This window comes from Paroedura picta, chromosome 14 (genome assembly GCF_049243985.1).
Source record: "Paroedura picta isolate Pp20150507F chromosome 14, Ppicta_v3.0, whole genome shotgun sequence".
NCBI lineage: Eukaryota > Metazoa > Chordata > Lepidosauria > Squamata > Gekkonidae > Paroedura > Paroedura picta.
In genome coordinates, this window is record NC_135382.1 from 1885688 (window position 1) to 1897815 (window position 12128).

At 46.7% G+C, this 12128-nt stretch overlaps 1 protein-coding gene across 2 annotated transcripts in view; it reads right to left on the reverse strand.

Moving 5' to 3' along the window:
• Window positions 1–12128, reverse strand: part of LPCAT1 (lysophosphatidylcholine acyltransferase 1) — a 157258-nt gene that overhangs the window by 20230 nt on the left and 124900 nt on the right. For both annotated transcript variants that reach the window (XR_013226574.1, XM_077310364.1), the window contains exons 11-13: window positions 8616–8769; window positions 7486–7584; window positions 1336–1474 (exon numbers count right to left, since the gene is read on the reverse strand). Coding sequence is in view for 1 of the 2 variants with exons in the window: in XM_077310364.1 (XP_077166479.1) it covers window positions 1336–1474; window positions 7486–7584; window positions 8616–8769 (392 nt within the window). In the remaining variant the exon portion in view is untranslated. The remainder of the gene's footprint in view (window positions 1–1335; window positions 1475–7485; window positions 7585–8615; window positions 8770–12128) is intronic.

A 12128-nucleotide genomic window follows, 5' to 3' on the forward strand; every position in this document is an offset into this window, starting at 1 on the left:
GACACATGGTCTGGGAGTTCTGTGTTTCCCAAGGGCATGCGGATCTGATCTGGACTGAGACAGCAGCGTGCACGGAGAAGGAGCTTCATCTCTACCACCTAAAATGAGAAGCTGCCATGTTCTGCAATGAAAGGCTTATTTCTAGGATCACACCAAGTTTCCCACTGGAACAAACAGTGGGTTGGTCCCCAAGGCCATTCCAGTGTGGGGAAGGAGCTGATGGGAAACTATCAAGCTAAACCACTAAACTGAGAGCCAGTTTGGTGCAGTGGTTAGGAGTGTGGACTTCTAATTTGGCATGCTGGGTTCGATTCTGCACTCCCCCACTTACAGCCAGCTGGGTGACCTTGGGCTTGACACAGCACTGAAAAAACTGTTCTGACCAAGCAGGAATCTCAGGGCTCTCTCAGCCTCATCCACCTCGCAGGGTGTCTGTTGTGGGGAGAGGAATGGGAAGGCAACTGTAAGCCACTTTGAGCCTCCTTCGGGTAGAGAAAAGCGGCCTATAAGAACCAACTCTTCTTCTAATATCTGTAAACCGCGTTCCACGGTATAAATAAAAAGCTAAGGGGGGTGGGGATGGGCTAAGTCCAAGATGGGGGGGCAACGATTGGCCCCCTGCCCCATCCGATTGGCCCCTACGCTTGTCAGTCTGGGGCCAAGGAGCCTATCGGGAGGTGCGTGCAGCACGCCTTCCAATTGGCCCCTTGGCCCCACACTGACCAGTTGGGAGGCGCACAGCGCCTCCTGACCTGCCCACACACCCCACACACTCCCAACCCACAAAGTTCTCTGCCTTCCCTCAATTGCCGGGGACTCGCCACGTAGGCGTCCGGGCAGTGGAGTCTTCTGTGTGGGACTCGCAGTTCTGCGGCCCGCACGAAAGCCGGGAGGGGGGCCCTGCCTCAGGCAGGAGGGGTCTCGGGGGGAGGGGGCCGGGGGTAGGTGGGGCTGCCATTCTGGAAAATATGAAAGCATCTTCTTCACATATCTGAAGGCAAAACAGGCAGAACCGTGCTGGAAACTTGTGTCCTACATTCTTCTGTTCTCACTGTCCTTCAGATGCTCTTGGGTATACGTAATTCCTCTAGGAAAGTTCTACCTTTTCATACTTGGATTTACACAGCCAGAAGAGCCAGCTTGGGGCGGTCTACAACAGCTGTGTTGTGTAAAGTTGTTATGTAAGAACAGTTAAAGCAGTACTGATGCCCCCATGCCTTCTGTTCCACCTTCTGCTCCCATTGGGGGGGGGAGGGGGTGTTCCTTTTACAGGGGACCATGCCCAATGTTGTTACACAATTCACTGGCCTGAGCCACATTATTTCTGAAGCTTACCGTATGTAATTGTCCCCCTTTCTTCTTTGTCTATAGCTCTAAACAAGGCTGATACCCTGAGGTCCGAGACCCCCATGGCAGTCTTTAGAATACAGGTTAAATCTTCTTCTGTTAGAGCTCCCACTTCTGACTGATACATCTGTGAAAAAGCATCAAACATTATTTTTGCTCCAGCAAAGCAACACAGTTTCACTCATTCGATTAGCTACAGACGCCAGTCAAGGGCTTGGGTGGTCTTCCTGAATCAGTATGTTAAACTCACCTCTGCAACAGCCCAGATAGCCTGCGGTCCCAAGAGGACATGGACACACTTCCTTTCCCTTCAGAATCCAGAGCATTTAATTTATCACTGACAGAAATAACCCATCTTACTCCCGCATTAAAACACAGCTTAAAAATACACTATTTTTTAAAAAATCTGTTTTTGTTCATCTACAACTGATACCTAAACAAAAATGTCACAATACATAGAGATGCAAAAAGCCAACCGCAACAAAAGACGCCAATCAAAAGCTCTTTCAGTGTCAGCTGAAGGAGACTGACATTAACAACCTTACTTGCTGCCTAAATTCCAATAAGATATGTAGGCTGGTAGGCCTTCCAATTCCACTGCTGTGCTTACAACAGCAGAGAAAACCCTAACCAGGGTCGCAGACAGAGAGAGGGTAGCAAAAGGAGAGAGTATCTAACCGTCACCAGCTCCCATGTGGAGTCCCACAGGGAGCAGTCCTCTCTCCTATTTTATTTAACATTTTCATGCGCTTGCTTGCTCAGCTGGTGTGGAAGCTTGGGCTGGGTTGCCATCAATATGCAGATGACACCCAGCTCTACCTCTTGATTCCCCCAAAAAAACCTTAGCCAGATGCCTGGAAGCAGTGATGAAGTGGCTCAAGCAGAGTCATCTGAAACTCAAAGATGGAGGTCCTGTGGCTGGGTAGGAAGGGACCAAGCGAGGAAGCATGCTTACCTAACCTGGACGGAGTGCATCTAGCAGTAGCCCACTCCGCCAGAAACCTGGGTGTCATCCTCAACACCTCCCTCTCCATGGAGGCGCAGGTCACGAGAGTAGCGCAGCAGGCCTTCTACCATCTATGCCAAGCCAAACCTACTTGGCACCAGAACACCTAGCCACAGTGATCCATGTGACGGTCACCTCTAGACTGGACTTCTGCAACTCGCTCTATGCAGGCCTGCCCTTATCCTTGATCTAGAAGCTACAACTGGTTCAGAACACTGCAGCCAGAATTCTCACCAATACATCATTGAGATCCTGTGATTCTGTGATGATGATGCTTCTATGAAAAGTCATCACATGCTAAATAATCAAGCGGTGCGCCAGTTCTAACTGGAAACCACTTAACAGTTTAAAATCTGTGAATACCTTGGACCCAGAATATCTTTAGGACCACCTTCACCTTACTCTCAGCCTATACTTCAACAATTCAGCTGGCTCCCGACTGAATTCCAGATCAGACTCAAGGTTTTGGATCTGACCTTCATGGTCTGGGCCCAGCGTACCTGAGAGTCAGCCTCTCTGCCTGTACCCCGAAAAGAGCACTACGCTTCACCACCGCCAGCTGGCTGGTGATCCCTGACCCCAAAGAAGCATGTCAGTCCTCAAGGGTCAGAGCTTTTTCTGTCCTGGCCCCAAGCTGGTGGAACGAGCTCCCTGAAGAAATCAGAGCCCTGCCTGAACCCCCACAATTCCGCAGGGCCTGCAAAAGGGAGCTCCTCCACCAGGCATTTGCCTGAGACTGACCAACCCAATAATATCCATAGGTCCCCCCCCTCAGACACCTCCTCCACGGCCTAAACCAGCCTGACCTCTCTGGAGGTTTCTAACTAAGTTGGGGTGGTCAGTTGGTGCTCTTTTCGGGCATCAAAATCATATTCAACTTCAGAGAGGGAAGGGAGCTGCTGGATTCCTGTGGGAAAATAATGTCTCAGTGTGAACAATGAGATTGGGTGTTTGGTGCTCCAGGGCTCTTGGGGAACTTGTGGACAGTAAGGTCCGTATGATGTGGCAGTAAAGAAGGCGAATGCAGTCTTGGGCTGCATCAATAGAGGTATCACATCGAAATTGCAAGATGTCCTAGTCCCACTCTATACTGCACTGGAGGCCTGTGTGCAGTTCTGGAGGCCTCGCTTCAAAAAGGACGTAGAGCAGGGGTTTGGACTAGATGGTCTGTATGGCCCTGTATGGGGTCGCGATGGGTCGGACACGACTTTGCACCTAACAACAACAATGGCCCTTCCAACTTTATGATTCTGTGATGATGGTGATGCTTCTATGAAAAGTCATCACATGCTAAATAATCAAGCGGTGCGCCAGTTCTAACTGGAAACCACTTAACAGTTTAAAATCTGTGAATACCTTGGACACAGAATATCTTTAGGACCACCTTCACCTTACTCTCAGCACACCTGGAGAGGCCTGTCTGAGTCATGCAGATGTGTTTGTGGGAAGCTAGGTTATTTTATATATTTATTTATTTATTAGATTTTTATACTGCCCACCCATAAGGCTCAGGGCAAGTGTACATATAACATCGTGGGGTAATACATGGAATGAATTAAGCATATAACATAGTCAAAAATAACATCAACAATAATCCAACAGAGGTTCTAAATTAACATAATTTCAATGGTTTGATCGACAATGATATAACTATTAAAATAGTGCAAAAGATACTCCAGTTGTAGGCAAAACTGTACATGCATGATTATAGCTGAATTTGATCATATGCAAGTTGGATTCATTCTCTGCTTGCTGTGTGGTACTATATTTTATTTATTTAGAAGATACAGGAAAGTGATAAAAATATTGTAATGGAAGAAAGACAGATCTTAAAACATATATTTAACAATATATATCACATTCTTTTATATCCTAGAAGTTATTGACTATATATTTTATTAACCCCATAGTAAGAAAAAGAGTAGGGACATGGTAGGACCACTGCAAGGACAAGAAAGTGAAATTATAACAGATGAAGATGAAGAGAGGGCTGAACTGCTTAACTCTATTTCTCCTCAGTCTTCTCTTGTGAGGGAAATAGTGATCAATGTGGCAAAAATGTAACACAATACGGGGGGTGGGAATGGTGGCCTAGGATCACTGTTGGAGCAGTCCACAAACACCTAGTTTATTTAAATGAAACCAAGTCTTCTGGGCCAGATGAACTGCATCCAAGGGTACTGAAAGAACTTGCAGATGTAATTTCTGAACCTCTGTCCATTATTTTTGACACTTCTTGGAGAACAGGTGAGGTGCCAGCTGATTGGAGGTGGGGAAATGTTGTCCCCATCTTCAAGAAAGGGAAAAAAGAGGATTTGGGTAACTATTGACCTGTCAGCTTGACATCTGTAGCTGGCAAAATCTTGGAATAAATTATCAAACAGACAGTCCTTGAGCAGCTGGAACAGAGAGCTGTGATTTCTAAGACTCAGCATGGATTTCGCAGAAACAAATCATGTCAGACCAACCTTATCTCTTTTTTTGAGAAAGTGACTACCTTGCTGGATCAGGAGAATGCTGTGGACATAGTTTATCTGGATTTCAGTAAAGTGCTTGATAAGGTTCCACATGATATTCTGGTTGACAAGTTGGTAAAATGTAGTATGGATCCTAATTCTGTCAGGTAGATCGATAACTGGTTGACAGATCGTACCCAACGGATACTTGTTAATGGTTCAGCATCCTCTTGGAGAAGAGTGACAAGTGGAGTTCCCCAGGGATCTGTCCTGGGGTCTGTGTTGTTCAACATATTTGTAAACTAGAAAATAAGCCTGCTGTTGAAGAAATACAGCGGGCCCTAGCAGAGGGGGAGAACAGACTGTGGAGAAGGAAGGAAGAAGAGGAAAGGGGAGGGAGAAAAGGGGAGGGAGAAAAAAGGGCAAGGGGTGGTTGAAGGGATGGGTAGAAGGGAGAAAGAAAGAAAGTGAAGGAGAGAGACAGGAAGCAAGTGAGAGGGAAAGACAGAGAGACAGGAAGGAGATGGAGAAATAGAGGAAGTCAGAAAGTCAGGAAGTAAGAAGGAAGAAAGGAAGGCAGGCAGAGAGGTAGGTGAAATGGGAGGGGACACGGGAGGTGTGAAGGTTGGGGGGAATCGCGTGGGGGGGAATCGGGGGGGAATCGGGAGGGGGAGGTGGCGAGGGAAGAGGGGGTAGAGAGGAGTGTGTGCATGGATGTATGGGGTGGGGAAGGGGTGGCAGAGCGCGGTGGGTGGGTGGCTGTGTGTGTGTCTGCGGGGGTGGGGAAGCGGCGGCAGGGTGAGGGGGGGCGGCCAAGGGGTTTTGTGTGCGTGTGTGCATGCCTGTGTTCGGTGGGAAGCGGCAGTGGGGCGAGGGGGGGTGGGCAGGGGGGTTTGGCTGGTGAGGCTGTGTGTGTGTATGTCTGGGTGCCGGGAAGCGGCAGTGGGGAATGGCCATTGGGAAGGGATCCCAGGCGGGAAAGGAGCAGGGACAGGGCGTCTACGATGCAGCATCCCTGCTCCTTTCGCAAGGGTGAGGGGAAGCCACCAGGAGGACTCATCATTGGGGAAGGCTGCTTCTCCTCCTGTGTGGTGAGTCCCCAGGAGGGCAAGGCGAGGCTGGGCCAAGCAGCCAATGGGGAGCCACGCTTTGCGCAGCTCCTCATTGGCTCCTTGGCCCTGGAGTGACACTCGGAGGGACCAATCAGGAGTCGCTTCGCGGCTCCTGATTGGGCCCTCTGAGTTTTTATCCCGGACAGAGCCTGCCCTTTCTCCTCCCCCTTAGGGCTTATTCTTTTATTTATTCCGCTCCACAGGAGCGATTAGAGATGATTTGGATGAAGGTTTAGAGGGGATACTTATTAAATTTGCAGATGATACTAAACTGGGAGGGGTAGCAAACACAACCGAAGACAGAATCAGAGTATAGGATGATCTTGATAGGCTCGAGAATTGGGCTAAACTGAATAAAATGAAGTTCAATAGGGACAAGTGTAAAGTTCTGTATTTAGGCAGGAAAAACCAAACATACCAGTATAGGATGGGGGAGACTTGGCAGTAGCAGAAAAGGATCTAGGAGTCTTAGTAGATCATGCATTAGGATGCTTAGGGCTGATCCTGCGTTGAGCAGGGGGTTGGACTAGATGGCCTGTATGGCCCCTTCCAACTCTATGATTCTATGATTCTATGATGCATTGAACATAAGTCAGCAGTGTGACTCAGTGACTAAAAAGGCAAATGGTGTTTTGGGCTGTATCAAACACAGTTTTGTGTCCAGATCACAGGAAGTGATGGTACCGCTTTACTCTGCTCTGGTTCGGCCTCACTTGGAGTACTGTGTTCAGTTTTGGGTACCCCGGTTGAAGAGGAATGTTGACAAACTGGAACGTGTCCAGGGGAGGGCAACAAAGATTGTGTGGGGTTGGAGACCAAGACATATGAAGAAAGGTTGGGGGAACTTGGTCTGTTTAGCCTGGAGAGGAGACGACTGAGAGGGGATCTGATAACCATCTTCAAGTATTTCAAAGGGTACCATATCAAGGATGGAGCAGAGTTGTTCTGTCTTGCCCCGGAGGAATGGACTAGAACCAATGGGATGAAGCTAATTCAAAAGAAATTCTGTCTAAACATCCGGAAGTAGTTCCTGACAGTCAGAGCAGTTTCTCAGTGGAACAGGCTTCCTCGGGAGGTGGTGGGTTCTCCATCTTTGGAAATTTTTAAACAGGCTGGATAGCCATCTGACGGAAAGGCTGATTCTGTGAAAGCTTAAGGGGGTGGCTGGTTACAGTGGATGAGCGATAGGGTTGTGAGTGTCCTGCATAGTGCAGGGGATTGGACTAGATGACCCATGAGGTCCCTTCCAATCCTATGATTCTATGATTCTAAGAGTAAGATCATCTGGTTATTGTATTAAAGTTCACATCATACGTAATTAAGTAAGATAAATAATAGAAATTGTGAAGTCAGTAATGTCTTCAAATTAATTGTCATGTACAGGTAGATGCTACAGTACCTACTTGATACCAACAAAAAAGCATTTTATTTACAGTGATTTAGACCAAAACAATAAATGCTGGGATATCAAAATGCAAAGTCTATTGGGTAGCAATTCCGATATTTTCCAAGTGTATCTTTGAGAAAGCTTTTAATTAAGTATTTTAATAAAGCTGCTACTTGCCTTAAAAGCCAACTGTATTGTTTGCAAGGTTTTGGATGGTCTGCAGACTACTGACAAAGCAGTTACGTATTCTCGCAAGTCTATCAGACCATTTTCCTTCTGCAAAAGGCAAAGGATCAAGGTTATATTTCATAGAAAGCAGCTAATGGAACAAATACTGTTGAATTTTCAAAGCACAAAAGTTCATATAAAGATTTTTGTTTAGGGGTTTGCAAATGCAGATTCTTAATGGCCACAATCAAAATGCCCACCAATAAGTAATCAATACATACTTGCTACTGATCCGAATGGACTTAACAGTATGTATAGTTGCATATTATCTTCTACTAGAATGACAGAACACATTCCAGTAAGACAGAAAGTCATACTAAATCATTTCACGGTTAGTCCCAAAACTAATCAACAGAAGGTGAGCAACAACTAAGAAAATAGGCCATTAAGCCAGCACACTTAAAAAACAGGAAAAGACGCATGCACAAAACTATGGGATAGAACAGTCATGTTTTCAGGAACTATTTTCCTATTATAAGTAGTTTTGCTTCAAAGCCCATTCCTAAGAATGGGCCCTGAAAGGGCCCCCTCCCCTGGGCCCCAGCCAGGCAGCTTAAGGTGGCTTTGGGCTGCAACTTGCAGCCAGATCAATTGGGGCGGGCAGGGGCTAGCCAGCTCGTTACAAGGCCTGGGACGGAGCTCGTTAGCAGGCCCAGCCTAGCAGGCCAAGAGGCCCTCGTTAGCAGACCCAGCCTAGCAGGCCAAGAGGCCCTGGTTGGCAATCCCTCCACCACAACCCTTTGCCTGGTGCTCTCTCCCCTTACCTGCTGAGGCTTGTCTGAGAGCAAAGAGGCTCGATTCCAGGGATGGAGGGTGGGAGCTGCAGGGGCAGGGCCAATCAGGGTGCAGCCAGGCTGTACCCTGATTGGCCCTATTCCAACTTGGACAGCTGGACACGTCCCACCCCCCAGGCTGTTTCACAAATATATAGCGGAACCATGGATGGATAAGGATACTTCCTGTATTACAGCTGTTTTAAGTGTAAATAAAAATTAATATTCCATTCTGTGAAAGTTGGCAAGAATTTAAATACAGTAACAAAAGTAATTTATTCAGAAAAAAGTGAAATTGTTTTTTACCTCATCAAAAAGCGCAAACATGTTTTCTAGCGTGTCAGAAACTGGGACTTCCAAGTATGCAGCAAATTCTTTGAGACTGACTTTTTTCTTTTTTATTCTTCTGGCACTTTCGAAATATCTATTAAGCTCTTTTTCAAGTCTTTCTGGCTTTAACCTAAAAACAGAGAAGGAAACAATCTATTCCCCACAGAGTTCCAGATAATTTTGGTCAGCCTTGATTCAAACAAGTGTGCCCTCCTAGGCATCCTGAGGTGTATAATCAGCATTCTGATATCAGATAATTTATCTCCTGACAACAGGCACACCTCACAAACAGTTTTGATTCTTTGGGGTACAGAACACAAGAAAACATATTACTAAAGCATTCTTGCTTACATTTTCTCTTTTTTTTAAACATAGCTATTAACATTAACTTAAATCATTATTCTACATTGATAATTAGGGGTAGGCACAAACCGGTTCATGACCCAAAATTCCTCATGAATTTGGCCACTCTGTTCATCGCTGAACATTTCCTGAACCTTTGGTCCATTTAAACTTAGCAGCTGAGCGGGCCCATCAGCTGTTAGGTTTAAATGCCTCTGTTCTACTGCCCCCCCCCCCCCGCAAAGGAGGGAAGCAAAACAGACCCCTGAAATGACTGTCAGTTATTTCAGGCTGATAGCAGACATATGTGCCACCTTTTTATAAGGCTGAAATGGCTGCAAGCCATTTCAGTGATTGATTTTGCTTCCACCTGCTTGAAACAGACCATTTCAGCCTTGTAGTGGTGCAACATGCCTATCTACTGCCAGCCTGAGATGGCTGCAGCAATTTTGGCACTCTGTTTTGCTTCCCTCCCTTTGACTGCTGACAGGTAGACTCATCAAGATGTTAGGTTTAAATGGCTGGCAGCATCTTGGAAGCAGGAGGGAGCAAAATTGATTGCTGAAATGGCTGACAGTTTGTTTCACTGATACAGTATAAAATACACAGCAACAGGTGATACATAAAACAATTTTATCTAGTCCAAAATAAGCAGGTTTCACAAGATAAGGAACATCCTTATCCTCTCTGTACCATTGCATCCGTATAGGTTACTGTCATACCTGACAAAGGAACACATTCTTCACTAATTTTCTTAGAACTTCAAACATTATACAGTTATCTGTACTGTACAAAACAAGGTTGCACTTACCTGTATCTTTTGTTCATTGAGTAGTCTGTCTCCTATGTAGGTTCACATGGGATTGCACATACCAGACGAGGAAAAGAGGACTCTAAAGCTTTATTGATTCAAAGGGAGCATACCCCCTTTCCCGCTGTCTTGCACAAGAGTTTTCCCACACAAACAGAGGCAAGAAGATTGCTAGTCCCTCAGTTCTCCCTTTGCTGCCATGAAGAACACAGGCCCTCAGAGCAAGCAGCCCACTGTGGGGAAAGGAGAGAGAGAGATGTGTGCCTGCACAGAAGAACATGTGAAGAACAACAATTAAAGGTAAGTATAATCCTGTTTTCATCACTGTTGCTTCTGTGCAGTCCCACGTGGGACTTACCACAGTGGTGGGTGTGGACTGGTTAGAGAAAAAAGCAACTCTAGCACTGTGCTCCCCACTGCTACCTTGTTTCTGGAATCAATGTTGATGAAGTAATATTTCATTAACATGTATGGAGTCGACCAGGAAGCAGCCCTGCAGATGTTGTGTGGAGAGACTGTGCCAAGGTTTGAGGGCACACTGAAGTGGCATGTTTTGCCTTTTTCTAAGTTTTGGGAGGCAGTTCCAATGCCCCCTTTGTGCGGATGGTCCAATGTTGGGGTGGAGGACACATACACTTCTGAGGGTGTTCAAGCCCTTTTTTCTGGATGAACAAGCTGATTTTTGCGCGGAGTATCAGGGGCCCTTTCCCCACAGCATTGCTTTAACTCCAATGGCCCTTTCATGCCAGGCCTCGGGGGAAACAAGCGGCAGGAGTCACAAGAGGCAGCGCGGCATCCTTCCCCCAAGTGAGGCAGGTACATGTCATGCTTGGCATTGTGGGCCATGTTGGTCCTGCACTCCTTAAAGAGGAGTGTTGCCATATTTTAAAAAGAGCTTTATTTCAGGCTGAACCAGTAGATAGATTAGAATCATAGAGTGGGAAGGGGCCATACAGGCCATCTAGTCCAACCCCCTGCTCAACGCAGGATCAGCCCTTCCTCTGCAGCCAACGGGAACAGCATCCTGCCCTCCTCCAAGTGACAACCTTTCAAATACTTAAAGAGGGCTATCATGTCCCCTCTCAACCTCCTTTTCTCCAGGCTGAACATTCCCAAGTCCCTCAACCTATCTTCATAGGGCTTGGTCCCTTGGCCCCAGATCATCTTCGTCGCTCTCCTCTGTACCCTTTCAATTTTATCGACGTCCTTCTTGAAGTGAGGCCTCCAGAACTGCACACAGTACTCCAGGTGTGGTCTGACCAGTGCCGTATACAAGGGGACTATGACATCTTGTGATTTTGATGTGATGCCACTGTTGATACAGCCCAAAATGGCATTCGCCTTTTTTACTACAGATTGAAGAAAACAATCCTGAGGAGATGTAAGTGTCATAATGTGTCCTCTCCCCACAGCAGAGAACTGAGAAAGGAACACTCTCCACTTCTGTCATGTGCTTGTTTGAGCCAGGAAACTCCAGCATGAGGCAGAAGGAAGGGGGAGCACTCTTAATGCTCCAAATCTTCTAGAAAGCTTTAGATCCTCTTCGCCATGGCTGGCCCGCATAGTCCCATAGGCGCCATGATGATGAATGAATTCAAGATGACAAAAAACAGTGATTACAAGCAATATACCCCATTTTCACCTAAGTCTTTAGTTGGACATTTTTGCCATGCATAGATGCCTCTTCCACCAGAGCCCAGAGACATATATGTATTGACTGATATCTACAACAGGACATCTTTGCCTGTTACTCCTTTGTTCTTTACCTCTGTCCAAAGCTGTTCTATTCTGGGTGTCTGGATCCCTACATTGCATATTTAGCTGCAAAACCGGACTTCATTATCTTTTTCGTCAAGACCAGCCAGAGTTCCCCTACACTCAATGGGGTCGCACTCGCTGGTCATTGCTGTGCATCAAGTGGTCAACTATGTGTGAGCACGGGCCTGCTGCAAAGAGAGTTTATAAAAAGCTCAAAATAGCCTAGAGACAGTCTGTTCCCTCCTACATGCTGTTCCCCACCTTTTTCCGTGTGATGAGGGGAGGACACACCCTTTTGCCATTTCCCACCTGCTGCTACGAGAGTGAGATAGAATCTTATATTTAGGTAAGAGCTCACAGCAGGGCAGGAGGGAGGGGCGTGTGACTGCACAGAGGACCGCTAGATGAACCACAGTTACAGGTAAGTGCAACCTGGTTTTCATTGTCCTGGTACCTGTGCAGTCTCACACGGGAGAGCAGTGAACCATCTTACTATTCTAAGTACTCAGTTGAACAGAGACTGCAGTACAGCTCTACGAACAGCTGCATCTCCTGTGACATCCATGTCCATCAGGACC